Source organism: Balearica regulorum, chromosome 19, assembly GCF_011004875.1.
Source record: "Balearica regulorum gibbericeps isolate bBalReg1 chromosome 19, bBalReg1.pri, whole genome shotgun sequence".
Taxonomy (NCBI): domain Eukaryota; kingdom Metazoa; phylum Chordata; class Aves; order Gruiformes; family Gruidae; genus Balearica; species Balearica regulorum.
The window spans coordinates 9,334,739-9,362,231 of record NC_046202.1 but is presented as its reverse complement, the minus strand read 5'-3'; the positions used below and the strand labels follow the sequence as shown (position 1 = coordinate 9,362,231).

The following is a 27,493-nucleotide window of genomic DNA, read 5'->3' as shown; positions in this document are numbered from 1 at the left end:
CAGCTGCTAATGGGGATTTATAAAAATGAGTTCATCCACTGCAAAGGGCATATGAGGATATGTGGCATTTCTGCTGGAGAGAGACTCTAGGGATGCTTACTGCAAATAGGGCAGCCTCCAGAACAGATTAATAGCTCCTGCAGTGGGCACGGTTTTGATTCCTCACACACTTTTCGAAACCTCATTTCAGCTCTAGAGATACATCCTCTTCTGAATCCAGCTGTGTTGTATAACATCTCACCATCTCCATTTGGTGTTCAGTTACTCATCTGTGATGAGATGATAGAAGTTACCTCCCCCTCAAGCCTTCTGCTTATGTGCTCAGTTAGCAAATTCTGATTCTCAAAAACGACAAGTAAAGTAGTTTCAGAGTGGTTGCACCAGCAGCTCTCGCAGCAAGATCCAAGCAGGTTATAAACTCCTTCCATGGCTATCTGCAAAGTGTGTATCTGTCTACATCTTCATTATCTGTATTTGTATTTGACATGGTGGGTAAGACTCCCACATGTACTTTTGAATTTGAAGCAAGTCTAACTTCATCTCAGTGTTGGGCAATATTGATGCCTCAGAAATAGGTAAGTCACCAACACGATGTCAACAGAAAGTCCCTGGAGTTGAGTCTGAGACGCTGTAAAAGTTCTATGGCAAGGTTTTACCCTGGGAGTTGCTGCTTCTGCAAGATCATAAAATGTCTTTGAGGAATTGAAATAGACGTTGAAATTGAGGTACAACAAGAACTTGGAACAGTGTCAAAAGGAAGGCAAAGCAAAGCATCTCTCTCCTGTCATTTGGAAATTTAAACTAGTCTAAAATCTGCTGTTGAAATGTCTGAGTGGTGTGATACAATGATGCCATACAGCTAATGGGTTTCAAGAGACGGGTTTGAAACCCAACATTTCAAAGAGTACATATTTCAGAATGAGCGGGACCTAAAGATATGCAAATTGCTGTTTTAAGGAGCTGGACTACAACACATAAATACACATGCTGCAAGGAAAATAGAATAAGAATACAGCCAAGCAAGATAGTAAAAGATAGAAATACAAGTGTCTGGGTGGTTAAGTGATACAGAATGCTGGTTTATTCCACCTTTCCAGCCACTTCCACCACTGCCAATAATTTACTGGATTAGTATGAAAAGATTGGATGAAAAAAACCGTCTGTCTACCTGTTCCAGGTAGGAGTGGCTGCTACAGAACTGGAATAGCAGCTGCCCTGAGGGACTAAAACCACCTGCAAGACAGGACTGAGCAGGGGAAAAAAACCCCAGATGTTCAGGAAGAGAGCAGACAGCTGACAGCCTGTAAGGGACAAGGTCATCGTGCTAATGGACACACAGGTCTTTTCAAAAAAAACCAAAAAAGACAAGAAATTAAAAAGCAAAGGCTCTGCTGATCCTTGCTGGAGTGCTGAACACTTCATTTAAGCTGATGCCAATATTAATTGAAATTAAACTCATGAGTGTTAACTACAGCAAGGAGGGAGATGGTCATCTGGTGGCCCCCACAGCTCAGCGTGACAGAACACCATCTCATGGGGACTGATCAAAATGCTTGGAAGTGATAATTGTAAGGCTCATTTGGACAATGAGGGGTCCAAAACCAGTAACCCTTCAATTTTAGCATGGTGTGATCAGTGACAGAAGTCTAAGGACAGTCACAGTACAGAAGGTCTGGAAATACCACCATGTTGGGGAACAGACCAGAACATTATTCTTGCCTTTCAGTCCTACAGAACTCAAGGATGCTGTTTCAGGATGAGAGCCAGGACAGAGATGTCAAGAAAATCCACCCCTAAATTTTACTGTATTCTTTCCAGAACAAGCTATTATCATGGATTTTGAGATAAAGTAGGTAACCTAGTCCATCATGCTGTCCACCAAATCTATGTTTTCCAACTCCAGAGAACAGTCTTGCCTTCATTTTGGACCAATGAGACTTAAAGCAGAGAGTAATGAGAAACTGCTACATCATGGAGCCTTGCAAACCAGGTCTCCTAGTGAAATAAAAGGGAATTAAACACTCTGGGAGCCTGTAAGATTGCAATAGCATTGGATGGCATGGAAAAACAAGGGCTCGTGTTTGCAACTTGCCTTGAAAAGTCAATTCGACTGATACAGAGCACCACCATGGTAATACCTTGTGTTCTGAGACATTGGTAGCTCCAACATAGACCTGTTCTCTCAGTGGGGTTAGCACCCATAACGCTACACAGCAACAAGTGTTGTGTCATTGGTTTTTGTTCATATAAATTTATAGTGGATGGTTTGGCCACAGATCATCTCACTCCAAGTGCTTTACAAACCTTAATGATCTAACCTACCCTGACCCTTTGTAAGTTAAGAATCCTTATTTTTGCAGAGGCAAACCAAAGTTAAATAACTTGCCCACTGTCACATGTAGAATCTATAAAGAGAGTTCAGATCTCCGATTCCCCAATCAGCACATTAACTGGACTCTTCTCTCCTTGCTATGCATCAGGTTTCCAGCAGCAGAGAAAGCTTTTTTAGGGATATGGAGTGATAGCGTTACCAGCAACAAATGTAGGCATCGGCCTAACAACATCAGCAAATAAGCTCATGTTCCTCATACCCCCTCCATATGCAGATATAACGTCCTTTGCAAATCACTGACTCTTTATTAGATTTACTGCTCGTGCATAATAAAATAAATCGTGTTTCTAAGATTGGTTAAATAATACCATCTACATTTACACATTTACATAATGTAGAATAGTCACACAGCTATTAAAAAAATAAGAAAAAAAGATGAAAATGAGACCAATAACCATCTTTTGTTGCAAAATTTTTGAAAACAGTATTTCCAGCTTAGAAAGGGAGGAATTTCTGCATAGAGAGACTAAACACCACAGATGAACATGCCTGTCATCAGGTCTGGGAAAGGAGAAAATCACAGGTCTGGCTGCACAAAGAGGCGGAGGGGAGGGGCAGGCAGAGGGATGTGACAGACCTCTTCACTCCGAGATGGCTGACGATGAAAGGAGGGTTAATGCTCGGCCCACCCCTAACTCCCTCATACAGGTTGTCCGAGGTGATCATTTTTCTGCTGAATCAAAGATTAATTCTAGACCATGCCACAAAACAGAGGACTGAATCTTCTTCTGATACTTTCTAAATAGCCAGAGCAGCCATTCTCGGTTCTGTCTTAATGTTTTAAAACTTTCCCTCTTTCTTCTTGTGTTTCCCCATAACAATGGCAACTATTGAAATACTCAGAAAATAACCATGGCTAGGCTAGTGCTAGAAGTATAGAGAAACAAGGAACTGCAGTAGATTGGTTGGTTAACTGTAAATGAATTCTCACGCTGGGTGGAGCGTGCACTGCAGTGTGGAAGCGAAGGGTGGGCTTTCAGAAATTATCCCACTACTCCAACCATAGCACACTTTCCCTTCAAAAACTTCTCACAGACTTCTCTCTATTGCACTGAAAGAGAGCCCGGGACCTGTTCAGTGCACTGGATTTCTACTCTCTACTGAAAGCAAGATTCTGGCCTGAAGCTGGATTATTATACTTAAGTTTTTCCTTTTCCCTTCAGTCTATTTGTCTGGATCTGATGTCTTTTTATATACTTCAATTATAAAATTTCTGGGAGGGGTCACATTTTAATCTGCATTTGTGCAGTTTTAAGTATTGTGGGTTCCTGGGCTATGACTAGGACTTTCAGGTGCTATGGTAATACAGATAACAATAAATTGAAATTACATGGTAATTAATATTGGCCTGCAGCAAGCTACCTAGTTATGGAAATTAACAACACTTATAGGTAGCCCAAAGCATGCCCACAGACAAATTATACTGTAATTATAATTTGGTACCACTGCAGCTACAATATCCTTACCAAAGGGTACCAAGAGATTAGGCAAGAGCGATAGAGGTATGGACGGAGGTATAGATAGAACAACCCAAAGGCAGGGAACTATGGGTTTTCATGCACTCCCTAAATCCCCAGCTCTAAATTCTGATGACAGTTAGCAAGGGGATAAGTAGTTGAGATATCATTTTCCCTCCAGGCACATCTAGATAGTACCAAAATGCCAAGGGGGAAAATGAGGGACTTTAGGGGAGAAGCAAGACCAATATCTCAGGCCTTCTGCAGGGGACAATGCACAGAGTCTTCTAAGGAGTTTGGTGAGAGAGAGAGAGACTGGCATATGCAAAGGATTATACTTACATAGGCTCCCACAATGCTGCTCTTGGCAGCAACGAAGATCAGACAGATGAAGATGGCTGATCCTAGCATGCCAACAGCACAGACAAGAGGATCAGCTCGCTGGGTTTTTAACCGGCACCATTTGGTTGCCCCAGCCCCTGTGATTACACCCAGGAAACCAGTGAAGCATGTGATTGCTCCGAAGATCAAGCTATTAAAAAGAAAAAAAAAAAAGGAAAAAAAACCCAGTTATTTTTTTTGGAGTTTTTCCCAAAAATGGGCAAATTATTAGGGTACAGTGACTAATGGAAATCTGCACGTTGGCTTTGGAAATTTAAAATAAAACAAATGAGCTCCCCTGCTGAGTGCTTGCGATTTTAGCACTCTTCCCCTGTAATCAAGAAAAAACACAGCATATGAAATTCAGCCTTGTACACAGGCATTGATCAACATGCAAAGAGGTGCAAAGGGCTCATACCGCTTCTTTGTGTGGAACTGAGTGTCCTATCAAGTGCATTGTACAGCTAATTATGTATGCACAAAACTAAACAATAACCTGCACATTGATCACATAAGAGGAAATCATGGACAGGACAGACTCTAGGAAGCTTAAGGGAAAAGAAACCTAGCAAGACTTCAAATAGCAGTGACTTTCAACATACTTTGACTTTCTAACTCCATTCAGACCACTTCAAAGAAGCCCGATTAGATTATTTTGCTGCTATGTTACACATTTGAAATGTGTTAATTTAAATTTAAAGAGCCAGGAGCTGTCAAGGATTCTTCGTATTGTATGTGCAGGACTTGGATTACAGAGTCTTTGGCAATGACATTACAGTAGCTCCAGGGGAGCTCAAAATATAGGTGTCATCAAGGAGTGGAAAACTTCTCTTTGTAAAAAGCAGATGGGCAGGCTGACTGGAGCTGTATTTTCTGATCACTGCTTTTTTGCAGAATAGACTGAGACTGCCCACTGGGCGCTTTAGCTGATGGTACTCCAAACCACTGAGTAGTTTACTTGAGGTGGGATTGTGTCAGCTAGAGCAAAAAGGTTTTCTTAACGTTATTTTTCCCTCACAAGCTAAAAAGCGAAAGAGCTGACAAAAGGCAGTTTTTCGTATCTTTTATTCACCTGGAGAAATGCTTTTTTAGCATTTCATGTTTTGTGCCATCATGGTAAAGCACTAAACGGTGAATTACTTTTCATATCTTATGCACTGCAAGTGATATTATATAACTGGGACTGGAAAACCAAACCACCGTATAACATCAGGCAATCCAGACCAAAGCGTCCCAGATCTCTGCACCATTTTTCAGCAAAACTCAGCATACACAGTAGTGTACAGAGCAATGAAACACAGCGTAGTCCTCCCTCAAACAGAAATAAAAGTCTTCAGGGTTAGTCCCTGAAGCCTTTAGGGAAACCAGTACAAACTCTGAATTATAGCCACCACTGGCTACCCAACCTGCCAGCTTATTCTGCTGCTCCCACAGAAAAGTGTGAGTCTTAAGAAACCAAATTCTCAGCTCTCCAAACATCCTCTAAGGCAAAGACAACAGTCTCTTTTTCTACTTCTGCATTATAGCCTGGGAACTGAGACAGAGCTGAGGTCATTGCTTCTGCCTTGGTTTGACTTCATGCAATGAAGAAAAGAAGAGAATAAAACCTAGTTTACAATCCCAGCATTTCCTACCATTGTTGCTAAGACCTAGAGGAAATTACAGACATTCTAGTAACTTGACTCCGTGGACGTGCCTGTTTCCTCTAGTAAACAAGCCCCCACCCCCTTTTCCCCTCACTTTAAAGCAACGGGGTATGAATCTCACCTATCTTTGGTGCTGCAGGGCTGTGAGCTGCAGGTCTCTGCTGTCTTCTGTACAACCTGTGCTCTGTGAAGGTAGAGAGGGATCCACATGCCAAGCGCCCCTGTGGCAAAGGAGACAGCTGAGGTGGCCAACGATGAGAACACGTAGCTGCGGCTGTGGAGATGCAAGAGGCAAAACCGATAGAAGGTTTAGTGGGAAAAGTGAAAGAGCAGGAGCCCCAGGACAGGAGCCAGCGCTTCAGTGGCAAAACAGTGTGTTCCCCCATACTAACCACCTCCCTTTGCCAAGGGGCAGAGATCATACAAGGTACAAAGCAATGGAGAATGAGAGGCATGGAATATTTCATATCCATTGATAGTAATGTACTTAACTCTTCAGTGGTGCTTCAAAGTGAGCATTTTTCACGGGATCATTTCAGAAGACAATCAGTACTTAGTCACTAAGACATGAATTACAAGGCTTTCACTGTCATATCACCTGTTTATCAGGATTACCAGTTTCCCTTCTCCCTCCCATCCATGCCACCATATGATTACTGCCTGGATAAACTAACAAAATAAGCAATATAGAAATATTGATAAATTAACCATCATCACTTTTCATAGTTCTTTGCTACTGGATGACAATACCAGGAAGGCATTCTAGCCAGCAGTTCTAAAAATGAAGGACACCACAAGTTTCCCATCAGAATTCTGACACAACACTGAATTCACAAATGCAAGTATTTGCACATTCACAGGCAAGCCTTCTGGAAGCAAGTGCAGCTGCCTAAACACTCGTGAGCACGTGATCTTTTATGCACATATACAAGCACCCAAGCACATTCTGTGCTTGTGCATTCACTCACATGTGGTTGTATAAACATACATATTTAAACTTGCCATGTAGTGCAAGCTTTTGTGTATTTTCTCCTCTTAAATTACTCTGGCATTTAACTTTCTTTTTCCCTTCAGCAGAGTAGCTCTTTCAAGGAAGAAAAAGGATCTAAGCATCTGAACAACAGTGGCACAACAATTAATACAGGAACACAGCAATTTCTACACTTCAAAAGCCTTGATCTGTCTGAAGTATGAGCCAAACAAAGCAGACTCTCTCTTAGATCTGAATCTTGGAAAGGTTAGAGCAAAAGTTGGCATCCATCACTGTCATTGCAGTTGATACCTCGTGAAAATGTAACTGTGATTTTTCTTTCCACAGACCTTCCTGCAACTCCCTTACTTTCCAGTTCACAGTGCTAAGAAGTACAAGCCCCTGGATCTTCCAACTAAGCATTAGAGGCAAAGCATGCTTTTTACTAGAGTGCTCTTACTTTCTAATCAGTGCTTTCATGTCTCTTAGCCACGAGGTCCGAGCCTTCAGCTGTCCCCCAAGTTGTTCTACATTTCCTCTTTTAGCAGCAGGTACAAATATTAAGATGAGTGTCCCTGTTATCATTCCCAGGAGTGGAGATACCTGCAAGAAAGGAACAGGGAATTAGCACAGGAGTCAGCAGGGTTTGCTTTGACTAGTCAGTAAGAAGCAGATTACATTTGTTTTGTTTCAGCGACTCGATTGTTTACAGCTAGCCAGATCTGTAAGCACACTGAGGCATCTTCTCCTTTCCTTCCTCCCTGTCATTCCCTGGACTCTCTTATCTCACTCTGGAAGCATGCAGCTTTGAGAATACTCTGATGTAGGCAGTCCATTTCTTTGTGTTATTAAAGTGCCAAGATTCATCTAAATACGGTTCTTCAGTGATGCTTAACTCTTTGGGAACTTACTCCCAACTAGGCTGAGACCAAGTCATTTCTGGGAGAGCGCAGAAGCCTTTTAAAGGCAATGAGGCCAGGTGAAAGATTTCTGGACATAGGGAGCATGCTGGGTTTGAAAATTCTTGCCTGACATACATCCCTCCTTCCAGCTAACCTACAATGGCTTCCCATTTTCAGGCAGCTTCCTCTGATCACCTCAGTGTACAGTAGACCAAGAAACATTAAAAATTCAGGCTAGAAGATAGGAAAGTGACAGATTCCAGGGTTAGGTTTCCCAGTTTCCAATCCTTTCTCCCACTCACTAGACAAAAATACAAAGATCCCACAGTGTTTTGCAAGCTACAAACATGATTCTTGTTTTGACACTGAAATTCCATCATTGTCAGAATGGAAAATAGCTCCGTCACGAAAACAGGAACATGGATTTACACCAAATTATCATCTCTTCTATACATGCCATTTTAAAAATAAATTCCTGTTCCAAAAAATATGCTTCCAATAACAACCTGAGAACGGCCTTTACACATAAAGCAGTGTTTCATGTCTAAAGATGAAAAACCCAGAATTCTTCTAGGGAAGGGAAGACAAAAATATTTCAGAAAACCCTTCACCCAGGGATAAATGAAGCCTGATACAGTATCCTTATTACAGTTGAACACAAGACAGAGCACTGGTAAAAAAAATGGAAATGCTGGGATTTTCTAGGGTCATATAATTTGAAGTCTCTTTGATTTTTATCTAAAGGCTTAATCCCCCAGCAGGACAATATCCATTGATACTCAGTAATGCTCCAGTGAAGCACTGCCATTACTGCTACAGCCAGAGACAAAGCTGCCACTTGCCAAAGTGTCCGTCTGTCTTCTTTGGCCCATTGAAATACAGATTATTCCTGACCTCCCCTGGATTTGGAGACCACAGGAGATCACAGAGGGAAGCATTACCTAGGGGTATCTTGTACATCTTGCAAGAGCACAATAACTGCCACAGGGACGGAGGCTGCTTTATACTGATGTCTGGAAGTTTTCAACATGTGCTGTTTTACTATCAAAACTAAGCAATGCTGTCCAAAGCAACCATCATAGAAGTGTGCAGCTTGTCAGATTCCCCAATCATTTTGCACAGTCAGGGAATCATGCATCAATGTGTTATTTATAGTGCAAATCATGACCCCATAAAGGGGTACAGTCTTGCAGATAGCCTGGATTCCTCAGGATAACTACGGAGACTTCATCTGAAGAGAAAGATGCTAGTGAGGATTTCTTTGCACAAACTAATCATTTGGGTTTTACAGATAGAAACACAAGAGCGCTCCAATGCGTCAACCTCATTAAAGCCCACTGACCAGCAGGAGGGGCTTTGGAGTTTCTTATTCCTTGTGCTGGCCTCTGCTCAGAAGTTAATTTTACCCTTAAAGCGTTCCTGCTACTGAATGAGGTAGCCATTCTCTTGGTGTGAAGCTGTAGGCTATTAAACTTTTCATTTCAGGTTCACAGCTGGAAACTACTCTCCACTCTCCTAGCTGCAGATGAGCTGTTCACGGTGATTTTCCTGGCTTTGCTTGCCCTTGCTGGACAGGGAGGGAATGGCGTGTGTCACAGAAGGGCACATTTGCTTGAGATGGGAACCCATGTATATCATCACCTGCTGTTATAAATGGTGTTGGCCTGAGCTTCATGAGATTCATTGTCTTCATGAAGTGCCAGAGCCAGAGAATGCACCTCACGGGGGCTCGTGCCACCCAGACTGCCAAAGGTCAGAAAACAGTTCTGCTGGGCCACTTCCTCTCAACTCTTTCAAGACATCTTTGTCTGCAGGACCTGTTTGTGGTATGTGATTGGAGCGTATTATCTTTTCAACACATTTATCAAGGTCCCAAGAGGTTAAAATAGAAGGAAACCGACTGTCTCAGGGCAGAAAAACAAGCGGAAACTGGAACAAAGTGTTTTTTCCTCAAAGCAGGAAGCCATTCTCAGAGTTTCTTGACAGCAGGGGACTGAAAGACTGTGGAGTTGATTTAAGGCCAATGCCTCGTCTTCCCATCCCCATCAAGAAATCATGGTTGACTGATAATAAAGTGATTGGAAAAATCTTGTTCCCAGGCAGGGAAAAAAACAAGTACAACGAGCCAAAAACACATACCTTTCCCATTTGCTTAGCGAATGCATCTGCTATGCACTTAATAGCCATAGATGTCATTGCCAATCCTTTACCTTCTATATATAATAACAGGTTACTATACAGAATAACAGGTTGAGGCATTGTGTGATAGAACTCTTCCTAACACTTACCAACCGATGCAACTGTTAATAAGATGTAATTAAGAGTGGCTTACCCGCAGCGCCCAGTGCCAGTCTCCAGCAACCTGCTTCACACTTGACCCCGTGATGTATCCCAATCCACTGCAAGTAATATGAAGATGAGAGTCAGTCAGCACCACAGTCATAGCTGTTCTTAAACAAAGATTAAAAAAGTCACAATCAATTGTGTGTCCTAGGCTCTCTTCTCCTGCAGGAAGAAGAAGCTGGTGGTGGCTAATATGTAACTCTTCCCAGCACTGTTGATCTAAAAATGCTCAAATCCAATGGAAATTCAGACACTGATCTCAAGTTTATAGCTGACCTTTCAATCTACAGTGGATGGAAACAAAGCCTCAAAAAGAATTTATTTCCCAATTCAATTTCTACATCAGGCCTTTCTGTGCAGTAATACGAATACTTAAAAATTTTATGTTCAAGCACTCAGTTAAGAAGTGCCCTTCAAGGACACACCATATTTTGTCATTAAATTGTTTCTTGCCATTTCATAGTACTTGGTTCTAATTACTCACGAAGAGAACATTTTCCATAAGCTTATTAAAAACCCCAAGAAGAATATGCAAGACCGTCTGATGGGAGAACATCGGACCTGAAGCTTGGAAATCCCCTCTGAAGATAAAGGAGCAGCAGAACCTTCAACTACATGTAAGAATTAACGCTGTGGTAACAAAAGGTGGCTCCCAAGAGACTAGATCAAGGTGAACGTAGCCACGCTTCTCTCAAAGCGAACTGAATGGATGTGAATATCCTTTTTTCCAAACTGCTGCATTTGTTGCTGAGATTGCCTTGGCTAAAAGTTGCCAGGACTGCTGCAGGGCAGCTGTCAGCCATCCCGTGCCTTTATTGAACAGTCTGCTAAGCTTTGGAGGTTGCCATCTATAATCACCCCCAAACTGGGCTTTATACACAGACAGGACCCAACATCAAAACATGGATCCAAACCTCTGCTGGATATTGAGAGACTTAAGCCCCAGAATCAGGCTCAATGGGATGAATATTTGTCATTTCTTGCTAGCCATAGTTCACTGAATTATCTATGTAAATACTTGGCATCCTTGGCCCTCTTGGGAAAATATTCTTTTCACCAGTTAAGGACCTGCCTATCTCTTTTTCCTCAAGAGCAAATGGATGCTTGTGAGTTTCATCTCAGAGATGAGTGCTCTAACTTGTAAAATGCACCACCCTAAACCAGAAGTTTTTCCCTGAGTTGAGGGGGGGATTAAATTGCTGCCCATGTTTTCCCTGCCGGAAATGAATCCATGATGCCACATTTGCACAGGATGTTGTACAACTCTGGGGATTGGTATGTAAACCTTGTGAACTAAAAATATTTTTAAGAGTCAAAATTTCAGATTGTGTATGTTATATAGCATACTCCTCTTGAAACCTCTGATATTTAGACTTCACACAGAAGCAGGTACCCATTTGCCTACTTTTGAGAACTGAGCCCAGTGTCTTAAGAGATCTTGATTTCACAGGAACCTGAAAGGCATTGCCAAAAGAAGGCCTAGACCTCACATGAATCATTTCAGAGAAACAAAATAACATTATTCAAAATGATAGTTTAATTTAATAATGCTAAAAAAAGTCAGCTAAAATATTTGTATTCCATTTCCACTCAATTGCTGTAAAAAAAATAAATAATCCTTCCCACTAATTCCCAAAAGTCACATCTGAACCAGTAAGAGAGCTAGAAAAAGAATCCAATTCCTGCAACTAATTAGTCACTGCTCACAATATTTTCCTGTCTAAGCCATTCCAACCAAAGACAGAACTATTATCATTAGCAACTTAAAATCTGTGTGAGCTTACTTAAGAGAAAAGCCAAAACCAGATGAAAGAAGCATTCTGTCACTTACCTGCCAAGAGGAATTGCAAAGTAGAAAACAGACAGCATAAGGGTCCTTGTGTTTTTGGTGAAAAGGTCTCCTATGATGGTTGGTGCGATAGTGGAGTAACTTGCTTCACCGATGCCAACCAAACCTCGCGAGAGCACAAGCAGCCAGAAATACTGAGAAAAGAAATAAAACACCTTAGCAGGTCTCCTCTTGTCTTTTTGGATTCAGGACGGACAACAGTGAAAGCTGTGCAAATAGGGAAATACAAACCCATGTGACGGGAAAGTGACCCCCCTGTATGCATTTATTTTTTAAAACATCAGAATCTTTTCATTTGCCTCTTGCTGAGGAGGAAAGGGACTATATTTTTTGTGAAGATTTATAGCCATCAAAGAAAAGTTGTAATAATAATACAGGTTACACTGTGACACTCAAGACGATATTTCTATTACAGGCAGAAGATCCTCAGTTTATTCTCAGGATGTAGCTCACCCTTATTAAGCCCAACACCACACTGACAGAGGAAGGTCTGGGCAGGCGGGCGAGTGGAACAAATCCCGCTCTGGGATCCAGAGAAATAATATCAGCTGAACACAATCCCAACCTCCTCAGCGTGCCAAGGGACAAGTTAAGACTGTTGAAATCCTAAAGGCTCTTCAAAGCTGTGAATAAGTTGAACCTGCAACCCCCCAAACTCTCGATTTTCTCCTTGATTAGAAACTACTGAATAAGGGAAGTTTTTCAAAGGTGCTAAGCACCTATCTCACTCCACTTGCTTGGAAAAAAGCATAAATCGCCTGCTTGCAGCAGTAGAGCAGAGTAAACCAACACTGAACACTTCTGAAAAACCTCAGGTTCCAATCTGCGCTGAGTTCCAAAGAGATAAGACTTGAGCTTTACTCAACCGCAGGAGCATCAGTGTGCTCGGTAAGTAGTACCACCAGGTGAAAGATTCAGAGCCACACAGCTGAAAAGGCATTAAGCTGCCCAGAGAATTACGTGCCCTTCTGAGTAAAGGGCAATCCAACAGAATGAGGAGATGGACTTCACGTTCAACACAACACCACCTAAAATGGATGAAAAGGAATTGTTCCTTTAATATAATCTTCATGGCCTGTTTCCCCGTTTCAGCCAACACTATCTTAAACTGCAAGGACCTGATTTTCAAGCCACTCTCTTCCACTACACTTACAGTTTTCTGGGTGCTGCTGTATGAAGGCATAAGGCACATACTTGGATGCCTAAATACCTGATAGATGAGCACAATCAAGTTCTCAGATATCTAAGCAGCTTGAGCTACACCCAGAAGTAATTGCAGGCACAGAAATTAAACAGTCAATGACAGAAAACTGTAAGCACAGGGAAATTTATTTCTACAAGTGTAACCTCTACAAATCCTCAATTTACTGTTATTATTCTGTAAATCATTTGTGAGAAGAACAGCAGGGGTTATGATATATCCTTAACCATGAAAGTGCTTTGACAACAATGAGTGATTACTGATTCCCCTTCTTCAGATGGGAAAAAGTTGAGTTACAGAAAAGTGACCGTCTTTGTGCCTACAGCAAAGCTAAGCCAGAATGCGGGATGCTCATTCTCAAATATCAAAGTGCCATGCAGACATCAAGCCACGTGCCTCAGTCATAAATACATCCATCACCAGACAAAAATCTACCACTGACACGTTTTCATTGTTTTCCCCACTGTAATCCCCTGGTTGAAAAGAATTTCTTGAGGATTCCTGTAGCCACACAAAACAAATACTTTCGAGCACTCTTCACTTCCTCTTATTTTGACGTAAATTCTGCATCAACACCTATTTTCTGAGGGTATACAAGTTCCTTGTTTGCTGGCAGGGCGTTTACAGTGCTGCTATCATTCATACATCTCCCATAAGCTGCACATACGTAACAGAGACATGTGGGTGTATGCAGAAAGGGCAATACTGTGACTCAAGCTTTTTAATTTATGCCAATTATGCAATGCTAAACCACTCCACTGCAGAAATATGCTGATAATGATTGGTGCACAGGTAACCCATGTATTTGGAATGAGCAACAGTATTTATAACATGCTGAATGACTTAGTCATGCAGAATTAGAAAGCGGGGGAACTGGAGGCTGATTTTGGTTTCTTAGGAGGTTCAAATCTGGATCACAGAGAGGGTGACAGGCAAAACAGTCACCTGCCAGACCCAGAATGAGTCTGTAGACAGTGCTAGTTACACCTGCAGAATGACAAGTTTGCAAATGCACTGGATGTTCCTCAAATTTGAAATACCTACATAAAAATGACACAAGTTTGTGCTCACCAACCAGTATCACTCCCAGTGAATGCACTGGACAGGAATTTCCTCAAAATCATGCTGTTATAAGGTTCCTCTTGCAATCCTTGCATAAAGTAGGAAAACTGTACAAAGTTTTCCTTTTGTGGGAAAGAGTGACTCGGTTTCATCAATACCATTGAATCAGAGTCCCAGTACAATGAAATCATCTGCAACAAGTAACACATTCATTCTTCTCCCCCAGTTCCTCCTCAAATCCTCCTCCCTGGCTTATCCCATACTTACACATTAAGAATATCTGTTTAATATTTAAACTATATTCTCTGAAGCAGCGGTATCCACATTTAAGTCATGAGATTCTGACTTCAGCTGGCAATAAAAGCAGTCTTACAAAAGGATAATCTACATAAAGACATGAATGGTATCGCTTTTCTGAGATGATTTATTCAAGACTATGGACAATGCAGCTATGTAGGTGTAACATCTAGGCAAAACATACAGAAGTCTACAACAACATTAGGGAATTATAATCAGTTCTATGTCTAGGATTAAAGAACTAATGCCTCTTTTTATCTCACTGAAAGATCTCTTCTGGATCTTTGGCTAGCACACATCCTATCGGAATCGATACAATAAAATTATGCAGTAATTTGTTACAGTAAGCTAGAACCCTCAAATCTTCCATCTCTAATCATAGTCAGTCAAAACTTAAGTTTTACCATCTCTGAAGAGGGAAAGCTGGGTAGCTCCCCAAATAAAAAGTGATCCTTGCAGAGAGAGGCCTAATCTTTTCATTTTTCATACAGGAAGAATAAATATGCACAAAACAGCTCCAAAATTCTTACATTGCTACTCACTTGGATCACAGACATACCATGAACCACTTAGAAACTGGTCCCAAAACCACTATGTATGCATTATAGACACCTACTATTCTTCGTGTGTGCATTTATATACACATACACCCATATGCAGCACATCTTTCTCTCCGAGCATACGCGAACATGACAACCTGCATAAACAAACGGGAAAGTCAGGTATAATCCACGCAGAGGAAGCACCGCTGTCCTCCACAGCTGCAGCAGGATACTTCTACCATTTCCTCTGCACCAGATTTTCCCCCCAAATGCTTTTCCCTCTTTGTCCTACCCCAGGATTCTCAGCAGTTTAGTGAGACAAAAAGGGCTGACACCAGCCAAATTCTACATTATGTGCGCTTAAAGCAATACAGGCAGCTAAGACTTTTAACTGAATTTCACCATTCCCCAAGAAGAAATTGATATATATTAAAGAAGCTTGTTGTTCCTTTCTACATTACTTTGGAAACTCTTCTGCAATTCGTTCATCTGTGCAAATAGTTCTCACTCTGGCAGGTAAATTGAAAATATCTGAGTCAGCACCTGAGCTTGTTCCTTCTCCATAGGTTAAGCCCCGCAGCCGCAATACTTCAGCCTCTTTTTCTCTGGATCACTGCTTGCAACTAAAGCTTTTTGAAACAAAGAGCTATTACAGCAAACAATTTATTTATGTCTTTAATTTTGGTTAGCAGTTATGTCAGAGATGACTGCACCTCCACGAGAGCTGCCAACATTTCCTGTTTTGTAGAGATGTGCAATGGTTTTCTTCGAATGACTGTGTGGCAGAAACCCCCTTCCTTGTCTGTGCTTCAGCCTGAAGTGCTACAGAGACTATCGCAGTCACAGCCAGGGCGCCTGGGCACCAGCTTGGATGTGGACAGCTGTGGAGGGGTTATCACAGCAACACCTGAACCATACAGTGCGACTGCTATGAGCTCTGGGGGCAATTTAGGATGCAAAGGTGCTCCAAGTCCTTTTCTCCAACTTGTATGTGGCACAGAGGGGCTGATGAGACACAAGCCAGGAAAGATTCCAGTACTCAATAAACCATCAACACATGGAAAGAATGGTGGCTGAGAGAGACCCAGCACCACCGTGGCCTTCCTGGGAATTTCCCCTCAAGAGGTGTCGTCACCAGAAACGAGCGCACAGAGAAAGCACTCATACACATCTATGTGAGGTAGAAAAGGTCAAAGGACCTGCTCTCTTCTTCCCACCTCTTAACTCTATGGAAGGGAAAATATGCTCTAGTTCTAAAGCTGAAGACTTCACTACTTTGTAATTTGAAGACTAACAAACCCAAACAAAAAAGAAACCCAATCCCACAAAATAGGTATGAGTTTTGGAAGGGATACAAGTCCTTATGCCTCAGGGAATGCATCCATCACTAATAGGAATGCACAACCTACTAATTTCTAAATTTCTTAAACTACCAGCAAACTGTAGGCAAGAGCAGTGATAGTTCATGGGGACAGATGGACCTGGTCTGGTTACTGTTCCAAATGACACTATCCCACAGTAGATGCTACAGGCCTGACACAATCCTTTCAGAATTTTCATCTGAAAAAAGCTTTCATGATTTGAGTTAAATATTTATAATATGCCAAAAGATAGTTCATGTATTTTCGCCGCAAAGTATGAGATGGCTTATATTCTCATTTTCATACTGACTTTACTCTCAATCTCATGTGCACATAAATGTTTGAAGGCCTAGGACACGTGACTAGTTTTAATCGTGTTTGGACAAACCTCCTAATTATACATTTATCCTAGTTGTATAGACCATTGAGTAATACATGTTTTAATAGGTCTAATTACAGCTTTAACTTCTTTCTCTTTTTTTAATTAGTTAACAAAAGGAATTAAGTCACAGCTCTTTAAAAGATTAGCTGTCAGTGATAAACCTATAATCTGCCAAATATGTGTACAACTCTGAACCACCAGATTTACTGTCTAAAGAATCATATGATCCTTAAGCTTCGGTTAAGTATTTGCATTTGAATGTGGAGTAGCTTGTAAGGGTCTCATAAACAAGCTAAATACATGCTTCTTTCAGATTAGGGACACACAGACCAATGAGAACACACAGATATAGCCAACCTATTACTAGTACGGATGCACAGCGCCAGTGCAAGCCATGTTTTGAACTGATGTTGCTGATCTTTTATACTGCTACAGCAACTGCACCTGCATCCTTTCCTATGAGAGGATATTGAGTTAACTCCTATGGATTCTACATTTAGCTTCTGTAAAAGAGGGCTCAGCACCATGAAATTCCATATTTGAACTGCTGAGGTTTGCCATATATTCCTGCTTTTGTTATAGAAAAATTATGCAACAAACAAGGATATAGAATGAGGGTTTGCATCCTTGGAAAGATGTGCATAAAGCCACTCCTGACACTAGGCAGCTAGGAACAATACATGTGTGTGGAATGACAATAAACTAAGGTGAAAGCACTAGGATTGATTTAATTTCCCTGAGTTTCTGGAGCAAATGCAGTTGAACTGTGCTGGAGTTACACTCTTGTATTTCTACAGCTGGCAGGGTCTTGCACTGACAACATCCAGGGTAGCACAGCAGTCCCAAGTGATCAGTTAGATCAACTGAAGATGGATAAATCTGATATACTGCAGGAGTCAGCTGACCAAAGTAAAACCCACAGGGCTCGAATGTATATTGAACGGCTGCACAACAGTGGTCCCTTTTGACAGCTACACTTACGTGCATTTGCCTTTCCTGAGCAGCACTTGTATTTTCTGGCCAAACACAACTTCCTCTTGCACTCCATTAAGTTTTCCTAACCGTATCAGTACTTTGCAGAGATCTAAGTGGTTAAAGATGACACACCACACCCTTCACTGCAGATACACAAAGATGTGCCATTAACCATGACAGAAGTCAAACCAGGAACATGCTTCTGAGTATCGGTATTGTGACTAAGAGCATTGGCTCCTGTCAACTCACAGTTCAAATTCCAGCTTATTAGCTGAGAGTCACTAAAAGAGCTGAGCAATGGAATGACATTACAAATGCAGGTGACATTTGCTTAAACAGTAAACACTCCAATTCTCTTAGCCCTCCCAGTAATGATGGGGTCACCTTTAAGAATCTGAAAGTTTCCAAGTCAAATAGTTTCCAAGTCCCATTCTGTGAATGGATGGATGGATGACAAAGGCTACAGCAGAATAGATAAGCCTAAATACATCTTCCACCTCTGTGCACCCCTAAAGCTTTACAAATTTTGAATACATATAACCAATTCAAGTCCCAGGTCCACACACCTGATAGGAGTGCCATGTCACATCTAGATATGGACCACAAAGTCACATGTTGTACCTTCTCAAACATGAATGGTTCTAACTCTCCTCTAATAAAAGGAGAATAAATGTTGTAAAGAACTAGGCAGGGGTTACATATTTAGTATCAGTGGATTGTTCTGTGCCAGTTCTGAAGAACATGTCTTCCTGTCAAGTCCAGCCCAGACTTTTAAGTAATTGAATATTCATGCCAAATTTTGGCTATTTGGTGTCTTACTGTCTGAGAGATCTTTGTGCAGGAACAAAGGAAGATGAGATCTTTATCTACAAGTAATCTTAACTAATCGCTTATGGGGATTGCCAGCAGAGAGACCAAAATACAAAATAACATGGGGGCAGAACTGTTCACTGTGATGTTTTGTTGGTCGGTACTTTTCTCCCTCATTAATAGGTTGGGTAAGCATTGTTTTCAGGATTTCCTACAACCAAAAGGAGTTGATTATGTTTAATCTCTGGATGGCATAGATAGCGGCTAGTCAGGATACATGCTTGTGTGGAGTCTGGTTGGCGACAGGTTGATGAGATGAGTTATCAGCTCTGATGCAATGCTGTGAGCTATCAGTATTTTATCTGTTTTCTGTAGAGATACAAGTGCACTTAGAAGTTCATGCTACAGTTACCTGTCTGATAAATGTAACTATAAACTACCCTGCTCACCTCCAACATGATGATTTTCCCTTATCAGAAGTGAGTCACGATGGCAGGCTAGCCTGGGGAAGATTCACTGCAGTTGCTGGTTCTTCTGCCATTTGGCCCACTGCAGAGAAGTAATTGGGTTTAGACTCCTCTTTTCTTCACTCAATGTGTGCGTCATCACTTACCACTTCTCCCTCCCCATCTCTTTACAATCACAGCTGCCTTTTAAGTCACTATTGCACACAACTTTTCCCATAACTTCTATCACCCCTGGATGCTGTGTAAGTTTCTTCAGTTTCTTCCCTTCAAATTAAATTCTTGATGCTAAGTCCATCTTTCATCACTATTTTCAAACTGCTCTTCTCCTTTGTATGCACGTCACAGAATCAGAGAATAGTTAAGACTGGAAAGGACCTCCAGTCCTTTAAGTTTAAGTCCTCCACTTAAGTCTAGTCCATGCCCCCTGCTCAAAGCAGGATCAACTAGAACAGGTTGCTCAGGACCATGTCCAGTTGAGTTTTGAATATCTCCAAGGATGGAGAAGCCACAGCCTTGCTGGACAACAATGTGTTTGGCCATTCTCACAGCAAAAATGTTTCTCCTTATGTTTAAATGGAATTTCCTGTATTTTCATTTGTGCCCATTGCCTCATCTTTTCACTGGGCACCACCGAGTAGAGTCTGGCTCCATCTTTACTACCTCCAGTCAGGTATTGATACACGTTGAAGCAGCACTACAGGCTCTCTAGGGATAGAAGCACAGTTCTAGAATGAGGATGTCACTTTAGCAAAGGTAAGCTATGCAAAGTCTCAGTTAAATCCATAGGGCAGACACCATCTCATCTATTGTGTCTCTGTTGCATTCACCCTAAACAGGTTTTTCTTCACTCTCTTTCCCTTAAGCCTGCTTGGGCACAGGAAATATACAAGTTTAAATACTTGTGTCCAACAAAGGATGCTTCTCTTATCCAAAGGTCTTCCTCTGAACTCTGACAGGCAGGTCACTAACATTGAAGTGAAAATGCCCTGGGCTTTCCTTCAAGTATTCACACATTTTATTCACACATTCACATTTGTTTTATTCACACATGTTTATTATATGCTGGCTAGAGGTTATAAGCATGTTACAAATGAGACCACTACACCATACCAAGATTTAATAGCAAGCTACTGAGTTATTGAAACCTTAGTACCCTTGATTAATCAATTGCTCAAGGATCAATATATAAACCCTTTGCAATTAGGATGGACTTCTACTACAGCTTCAAAAGCAGGTCTGATTCTTCTACAGCATCCATCTACACTATGGCAAACACTTCAAAACTTCAGCTCATTTGGATGTATTAAGTGTCCTACCAATTCTCAGCTCTAAGCACCTCACCTTTGAAGAATTCCCTTTTGCGAAAATTCAGCTGGTATTCAGAGCCACGCAAGGAGAAGAGAGACTACAGCAAGTAGAAAGAGAACAAAATACATATTTAAATATAGAAATGAGCAAGGGAGATGAAGCAAAGTCCGCTCACCTTTCCTTTGATTGTCTCTAGTATTTGTTAATGGCTTTAGTTCTCCCAGGCGACCTGTTGAGGCACACTTAATTGAATGTAGAAAGTTTTATTTGGAAATGTACTTGACATTCTGGCTGAGTAAAGTGTCCTTATTTATGAGATTTATATTATTATTTAGTACATAAAAATAACCAATAAAGACTGTGAGATATTCCTTTTTCACTCATCACACCCTTCAATCAGCAACTGAAGTGTTTAACAACTGGATACCTACAGATAGGCTCTAAAGTGAAGCATCTAATTAGGCACTCTGGAGAAAAAACAAAAACAAAACCACCCTGGCAGCAGCAAGACTCCCACAGTGCTTTCCAGAGTCAGCAGGGAGCTGCTGTGTGCTCCACAGGTATAAAAATCAGGGCCAAGATTTTCTTAGCTACTTGCAAATTTTGAATGTGAAATTCCCTTTCAACATTAAAATTGCAGCATTTAAAATCCAAATTTCCATCACTGCCCTCTCTTCAAACCTGTGGCAGTCCTGAGAGACTCTTCTATTACTTTTCAGTCATTTTTGGGTAGCAGCAGGAGAAAAAAAAAAAAAAAAAAAGAGTAAGCCCAATTCCTATTCTCCAGCCAATTAGGTAATGTAATTACAAGACACTGGGTGATGAAGCTGCACCACCGGGTCCTGACAATAGCCTCAGTTAAGACAAAGCAGCATTTCAGCTTACTAATTGAAGGGGTTTTCATCTGCTTGACCTGCCTGTGGTAAAAATATTACATGACATTGAAATGGTGGGATTTATGTTCTTCTCAATTTAGTCTCTTGGTCATTAATATTGCATTAATGGCAGGGGTCTGGAATGTAATTGGAAAGAATATAACAGATTAGCTTGTTTATTCACCAGAACATCATCCGGCAGAGTGCTACATGCATAGTTACTTATAAAATAGACCTTAAAGAAAAAGGTTGGTGTTTTCAAATAAATCAAAGGCATCATAAAGAGCCCCAGGTTACCAATGCCTGCTAGAACATTGAGTTAAAGCACTTCTTTTCATCCTTGTGGCTCCGATGTAAGACACACAGGAGTCCATAGCATTTCACATGGCTGAAATAGTGGTCATTTATCCGTGTTACAAAACCATTACATGCAGCTCGGCCGGAATGTATCTTCCAAAACTGTTCCCCTGAGAACCTTAATAGTTCCGGGTCGGAAGCAAACTGTTGCTTTTTGTTCCAGATCTGTCAGGTGGGACACACTTATCAGCACTTGCAACAAATACCTCTGGCATTAGGCACTATCACCATTCCCTTCCTGAGACGTTCAAAGACAATCATAGCAATCACAAAAATAGGGATCAGGAGAAATACAACATATTTTTGCAACTGTGGAAACAATGCAAGGTTCTTGACACGCACAAGTTTTCAAATACCAACAGCTGGAATATTGCCTGGCATACACAAACCTAAAGACTATTCACAGGCAGTAACAGGTTGCTGTGTTCCAGCCACAGATGACTCACAAGCAAAGACGGAATCCAAGCAACCCAGCTATAAACAGATACCAGATTTTTCAGAACAAAAAGTTACAGGCATTGATACATCACACTAACGTCTCCACCTTCAGTGATGTCTACAGAAATGTGTGAGATCTAACCACACTAACCCGATAGGCTGTCCTTGCTCAAACACTCTGGTTTGGATCAATTCTTAAACCGAAATTTAGTCAAATCCAACAGGTTCTTGGAGAGCACAACCCCATGCTCCTTTCCCTGAGAAAACTGCAGAAACCATTTCTCAGCACCCTTTGAAAAAAGCATCAGCCACCTGAGACACCCAAGTGTGAATGTTCTGCCCTAACTATATGCATTTTTAAGGGTAGAACAAGTTTTGGGAGTCCATGAAGAACACATTTTAATGGAATGCACCAAAGTTTAAATTACCACAAACTTATAGTCCCAGCATGTTCACCTACACTGTTGGTTTCACTGATTCTTGGCATATTTTACTTTGCATATGCTAAAAGTCTAAGTACACCAGTGGGTCAGACCTTTTAGGCAACTTCATATGTTTGGCCTGAGAGATGTCTCATTTTTAGCATCAGATTTCCAGAGAGAAACTGATGCATCTAATAATTCCTCCTACCTACCAGCTTTTTCTTATTTATAATCTTATTTGATTATATTGTTAGTTGAAGCGTTATTAATTGGCGAGGTTTTGTCATGCTGTAGCTTAATTTCATTCTGTACAGCCAACCTATTTGACAAAATGACAATCCTATTTAACTGTATTAAATGCATTTGCATGTTTTGTCACTATCTTCTCATGAGACTACGTCAATCACGTTTTCAGACATGATGATCAGCACCATTTCTAGGGATTTCCAGCTCAAAATCTATTACACGGGTTGGAGATTAGTACTCTAATTCAACGTTATCTGAATTGCAAATGCAGTGTTTTGTGTAGCATGTGAACTTTATGCGTTTAAAAGAAATGTCAACACTTCAAAAGGCTAATTTAGCACCCGGTACTCTAAGACATTTCCCATCTTCACACTATTTGCACATTACTCAGAACACAATGGTCCTTTTTTCAGCCTTTACACGTGACCCAGGAGGCCACAGATTGCGTGTGCCATTGGAGAAGCACTTAGACTTTCTATAGTATGACCGATGCATTTCCAGCAGCAGGCAACCAAGAGCTCAAAGACAGGCCCAAATCCTTTTGCATTTGAACACAAGTCAAAGAGGCTGAAAAACACCTTCCCTCTCCTGCATCCTGTTTTTCAGGACAATATGCACAACTTTCAAGAACAACCAAGGCCCTTTCAATACAAAGTTCAGATTTGTTTCCAGGCCTCCTAATGAGCCTAAAACTGGGTTAAATGAATTGTTTTCTTTGTAACCAAACTCTCCTGAAGCATCATGCTTCTCTCCAAGTCATAAGCCTCAAGAACACAAGCCATAAGCTGCCTCACATACATCCATGCTAAGTATATGTCAGCTTACATCCTTCACAGAATCACAGAATGGGAGGGTTTGGTTGGAAGGGACCTCTGGAGATCATCTAGTCCAACTCCCCTGCTAGAGCAGGATCACCTAGAGCAGGTTGCACAGGATTGCGTCCAGGTGGGTTTTGAATATCTCCAGAGAAGGAGACTCCACAACGTCTCTGCGCAGCCTGTCACAGTGCTCAGTCACTCTCAATGTGAAGAAGTTTGTCCTCATGTTGAGACAGAACTTCCTGTGTTCCAGTTTGTGCCCGTTGCCCCTTGTCCTGTGGCTGAGCACCACTGAGAAGAGTCTGGCCCCATCCTCTTGACACCCACCCTTTAGATATTTATAAGCATTGATCAGATCCCCTCCCAGTCTTCTCTTCTCCAGGCTAAACAGACCCAGATCTCTCAGCCTTTCCTCATACAAGAGATGCTCCAGTCCCCTCATCATCCTCATAGCCTCTGCTGGACTCTCTCCAGTCTGTCTTGAACTGGGGAGCCCAGAACTGGACACAGAACTCCAGATGTGGCCTCACCAGGGAAGAGTAGAGGGGGAGGACAACCTCCCTCGACCTGCCAGCCACGCTCTTCTTAATGCACCACAGGATACCATTGGTCTTCTTGGCCATGAGGGCACACTGCTGGTCATGGAGAGCTTGTTGTCCACCAGGATTCCCAAGTCCTCCTCTGCAGAGCTGCTTCCCAGCAGGTCCACCCCTAACCTGTACTGGTGCTTGGGGTTATTCCTCCTGAGGTGCAGGACCCTACACTTGCCCTTGCTGAATTTCATTTGGTTCGTCTCTCTGCACTGGGAAGGACTTGTGTTTCTCAGGTCACAACCACTTCTGCAAGAATCATGTTAAGCTGATAGGAAATTTTATAATTCCTTACTCTATATTTTAACATTTGCTTGGAAACTTAGATGCAACACTACTTTTTTCTTTTTTTTTTTTTTTAATTCTTTTTTTTCCCCTAGCTGGTTCAGTCCATCTATTTAAGGAGAATTTTCCATTTCTTCCATTCCTGGGATGTTTTGAATGAGGCCAAGCTTAAGATACTGTAATAATTATTTATAAAGCATAATGCTAAAGCATTATAGAGACTTCCAATAAGACAGGGCTGAAGCAATACGCCATCCTTTTTGTGTTCCGTCAGCATGCACTGGGGTTAGGCCTCTGCTGCAGTATGACAAGCAGAATATACGTTTTAATAGACAACACAAGAAGAAGGAATGCTTCCAAGACACACACAGCCTGGCAATGAAATAAATATGCCTTCTTCCCTCTGCCTCCTCAGCAAATAACCAACCCAGGTGAGATTTCCTGCTCAGGGACAATAAAAGCAGGACAGGCAGGATGATCATTACAGGCAGGCATTGCTTCCAAACCATCCATTAACTGACAGAGTGGCTGAACTTTCCTACTTTTCAACCTAAAGACCGTAAATTCAGGTTTCTGAATAAAAAATGGGACAAAGCTCTAAAGGTCTTTGGCCTGTAAAGATCTTTCATGCTGGCACCACAGTCCCCAGCTGCTGTCTCTAGGCATTTTCATGATCCGATGAAACAGCATCAAATGTAAGCATATTGATTTAGAAAGATGTAGGGTCTGACTCCGTTCCCACAAAGACACACGAAAGGTTCCCACAGACTTCCAAAGCAGGAGCTGAATCAGAACCACAATCACAGGCCCTGTGATAACAATTGCAACATCTTCCAGTAACCCAGATAACCAACACTTCTCTAAAAAAGATGGTAGGCAATTACAGGGAGCCCTCACATACACTCACTGCAAATTAGCATTAAGCCTCGAGCCTGTTTCTTGATAGTCTCCCAGCACAAACCACCGTCCACCTGCTCCAGAAAATGCCTGAGCTCTGAGAAGCAGTTCTGACATTTCGGTGCAAATCGCTGCCTTCACTGGCAACAGAAGCCTCTGCCGCAGCACGCATCAGTTTAGGTGAGTTATGACACTCAGCAATAGAAACAGCTCTTCGTTCAGCATCTACGGTGTTTGATTCAGATACTGCATGATTTCAGACCAGTTAATGACCCAAAAGGAGGTAGCATAGGGCAGGAGGCACGCTTATGAACATTACAGCATGTGATTGAGGTGATTTGAGAAGTTTGGATGGACATGGTGCTGAACTGCCTCTCCCTGGGGAACGTGGGACTGGGGGGTGTGATCCTGATTGCTCTCAGGTCCCAGAGGGGAGAGCAGAGCTGATCCTGTTCAGACACACTGCCAACAGGAAATGCAATGTATGGTAGAGATACTCCTTAGAAGAGTTTCCTGAAGTTCATTTTTCTTATCACACAAACAAGCTTTGAAGCTATACTCTGTCTCCCTCCTGGCAGCCGTCACCAGCTGTGTTTTCAATAACTCTATCCAAATGCTTTGCAGATACAGAGATGCAGATACTGGAGGGGAAAAAAAACAACACTGAGCAGAAAATACACCACTTCCATTTCTGATAACACCTATGAAAAGCCTATTCCTCTCATAGATTGGGTTTTTGGGGCTGATGCTCTGAGAACACCCTAACCTGTTTTTCATTTATAGTTTCCCTTAGAAGAGGGACAGGTAGAAAGGAACAAGGTAGGAATACAAAGCAGCTAGGAGACAAACACATGACAGTAATTCTGCACTCTATTTCAGCAAGCTGCAACTATTTCATCTGCATAAATCTTCTCCCATCTCTTCTGTCCTAGATCAGCCAAATCTGAGGGAACAATGAGGATTCAAGACTCAAGAGTTCAAATCATTACACTTGTCTGGGCAAGAGAAGATGTGGTTCTTACATGAAAACAGTTTCCCATACAGTATTTGGTATCAGGCGTGCTGAAGATGCTAGCAGACTTGACAGATGCCCCAAATACATTCAGACCAGCTCAGTCAATGCATCATTATTGCAGGAATAAGCAATTGAGTATTCTTTTCCTACAGCACACCTCACATAATCCATATTAAAAAAAATAATGCAAGATAGCAATGGGAAGGAGCAGCAGGTGCCTTCTTGCTGGAGAGGAGCCAAAGAAATGGTGCCTTTCCATTCCCATAGAAACTGTCATAATTCTTTGTCCAGGGAACCTGATGTAGTGGAGGGTTTTAAGGTCCTTTCCAACCCAAACGGTTCTACGATTCTACGATTTTGTTATTTCTTGATAGTCAGTCCATAAAGAATTTCACTCTGCAGTGTAAAGCAGAGATAGAATCATAGAATCATTTAGGTTGGAAAGACCTTTAAGATCATCAAGTCCAACCGTTAACCCAGCACTGCCAAGCCCACCACTAAACCATGTCCCAAAGCACCACATCTACACATCTTTTAAACACTTCCAGGGATGGTGACTCAATCACTTCCCTGGGCAGCCTGTTCCAGTGATTGATAACCCTTTCGGTGAAGACATTTTTCCTAATCTCCAATCTAAACCTCCCCTGGCACAACCTGAGGCCATTTCCTCTTGTCCTGTTGCTTAATGACAGATGATAGATGAGAGCCCTTATCCTTTCCTTCTCTTACAGGACTTCAGAGCCACCTAACTCCAGCACAGCATCACCTGGAGCCCACTGATCTCCGGCCCCCCAGCACAGCAGCTCTCCTGTGGTGAGTGAGGAGGGAGAAGAAGAGACGTATAGGTTGTCATGTCTCATCTTAACAGTGCAGAGGCACAGCAGGAGCAGGTTACGGCCGGCAGGTAGTGCAGCGGGGCACTATACCAGCATTACACATAGGGCTATAAGAGTAGCACTTAGTAATCTGAGTGTTGACACTACTGGCAGTTAGAGTAGGAACACTACTGTAGTATATTACCCACCCTAATCTCTTCCTCTGTGATAAGAGTACGCAGTGGACTATATTTTTCCTGAGCAGCCCAGCAAAAGGGCAAGCGTGCGGAAATCCAAATGTCAATAGCATATGCTCTTCTGTAGGGTTCCAAGACCACATTAAAGGCTGGCAAAACACACCAGAGCCAGCTAACAGCCTTTGTCCATGAA

The 27,493-nt window shown here is 41.8% G+C and overlaps 1 protein-coding gene across 3 annotated transcripts in view; it reads right to left on the bottom strand.

Annotated features, from left to right (window-relative positions):
- Positions 1–27,493, bottom strand: part of LOC104630112 (SPNS lysolipid transporter 2, sphingosine-1-phosphate) — a 140,734-nt gene that overhangs the window by 42,593 nt on the left and 70,648 nt on the right. For all 3 annotated transcript variants that reach the window (XR_012838366.1, XM_075771426.1, XM_075771425.1), the window contains exons 4-8: positions 11,923–12,074; positions 10,081–10,147; positions 7,307–7,449; positions 5,998–6,150; positions 4,192–4,381 (exon numbers count right to left, since the gene is read on the bottom strand). Coding sequence is in view for 2 of the 3 variants with exons in the window: in XM_075771426.1 (XP_075627541.1) it covers positions 4,192–4,381; positions 5,998–6,150; positions 7,307–7,449; positions 10,081–10,147; positions 11,923–12,074 (705 nt within the window). In the remaining variant the exon portion in view is untranslated. The remainder of the gene's footprint in view (positions 1–4,191; positions 4,382–5,997; positions 6,151–7,306; positions 7,450–10,080; positions 10,148–11,922; positions 12,075–27,493) is intronic.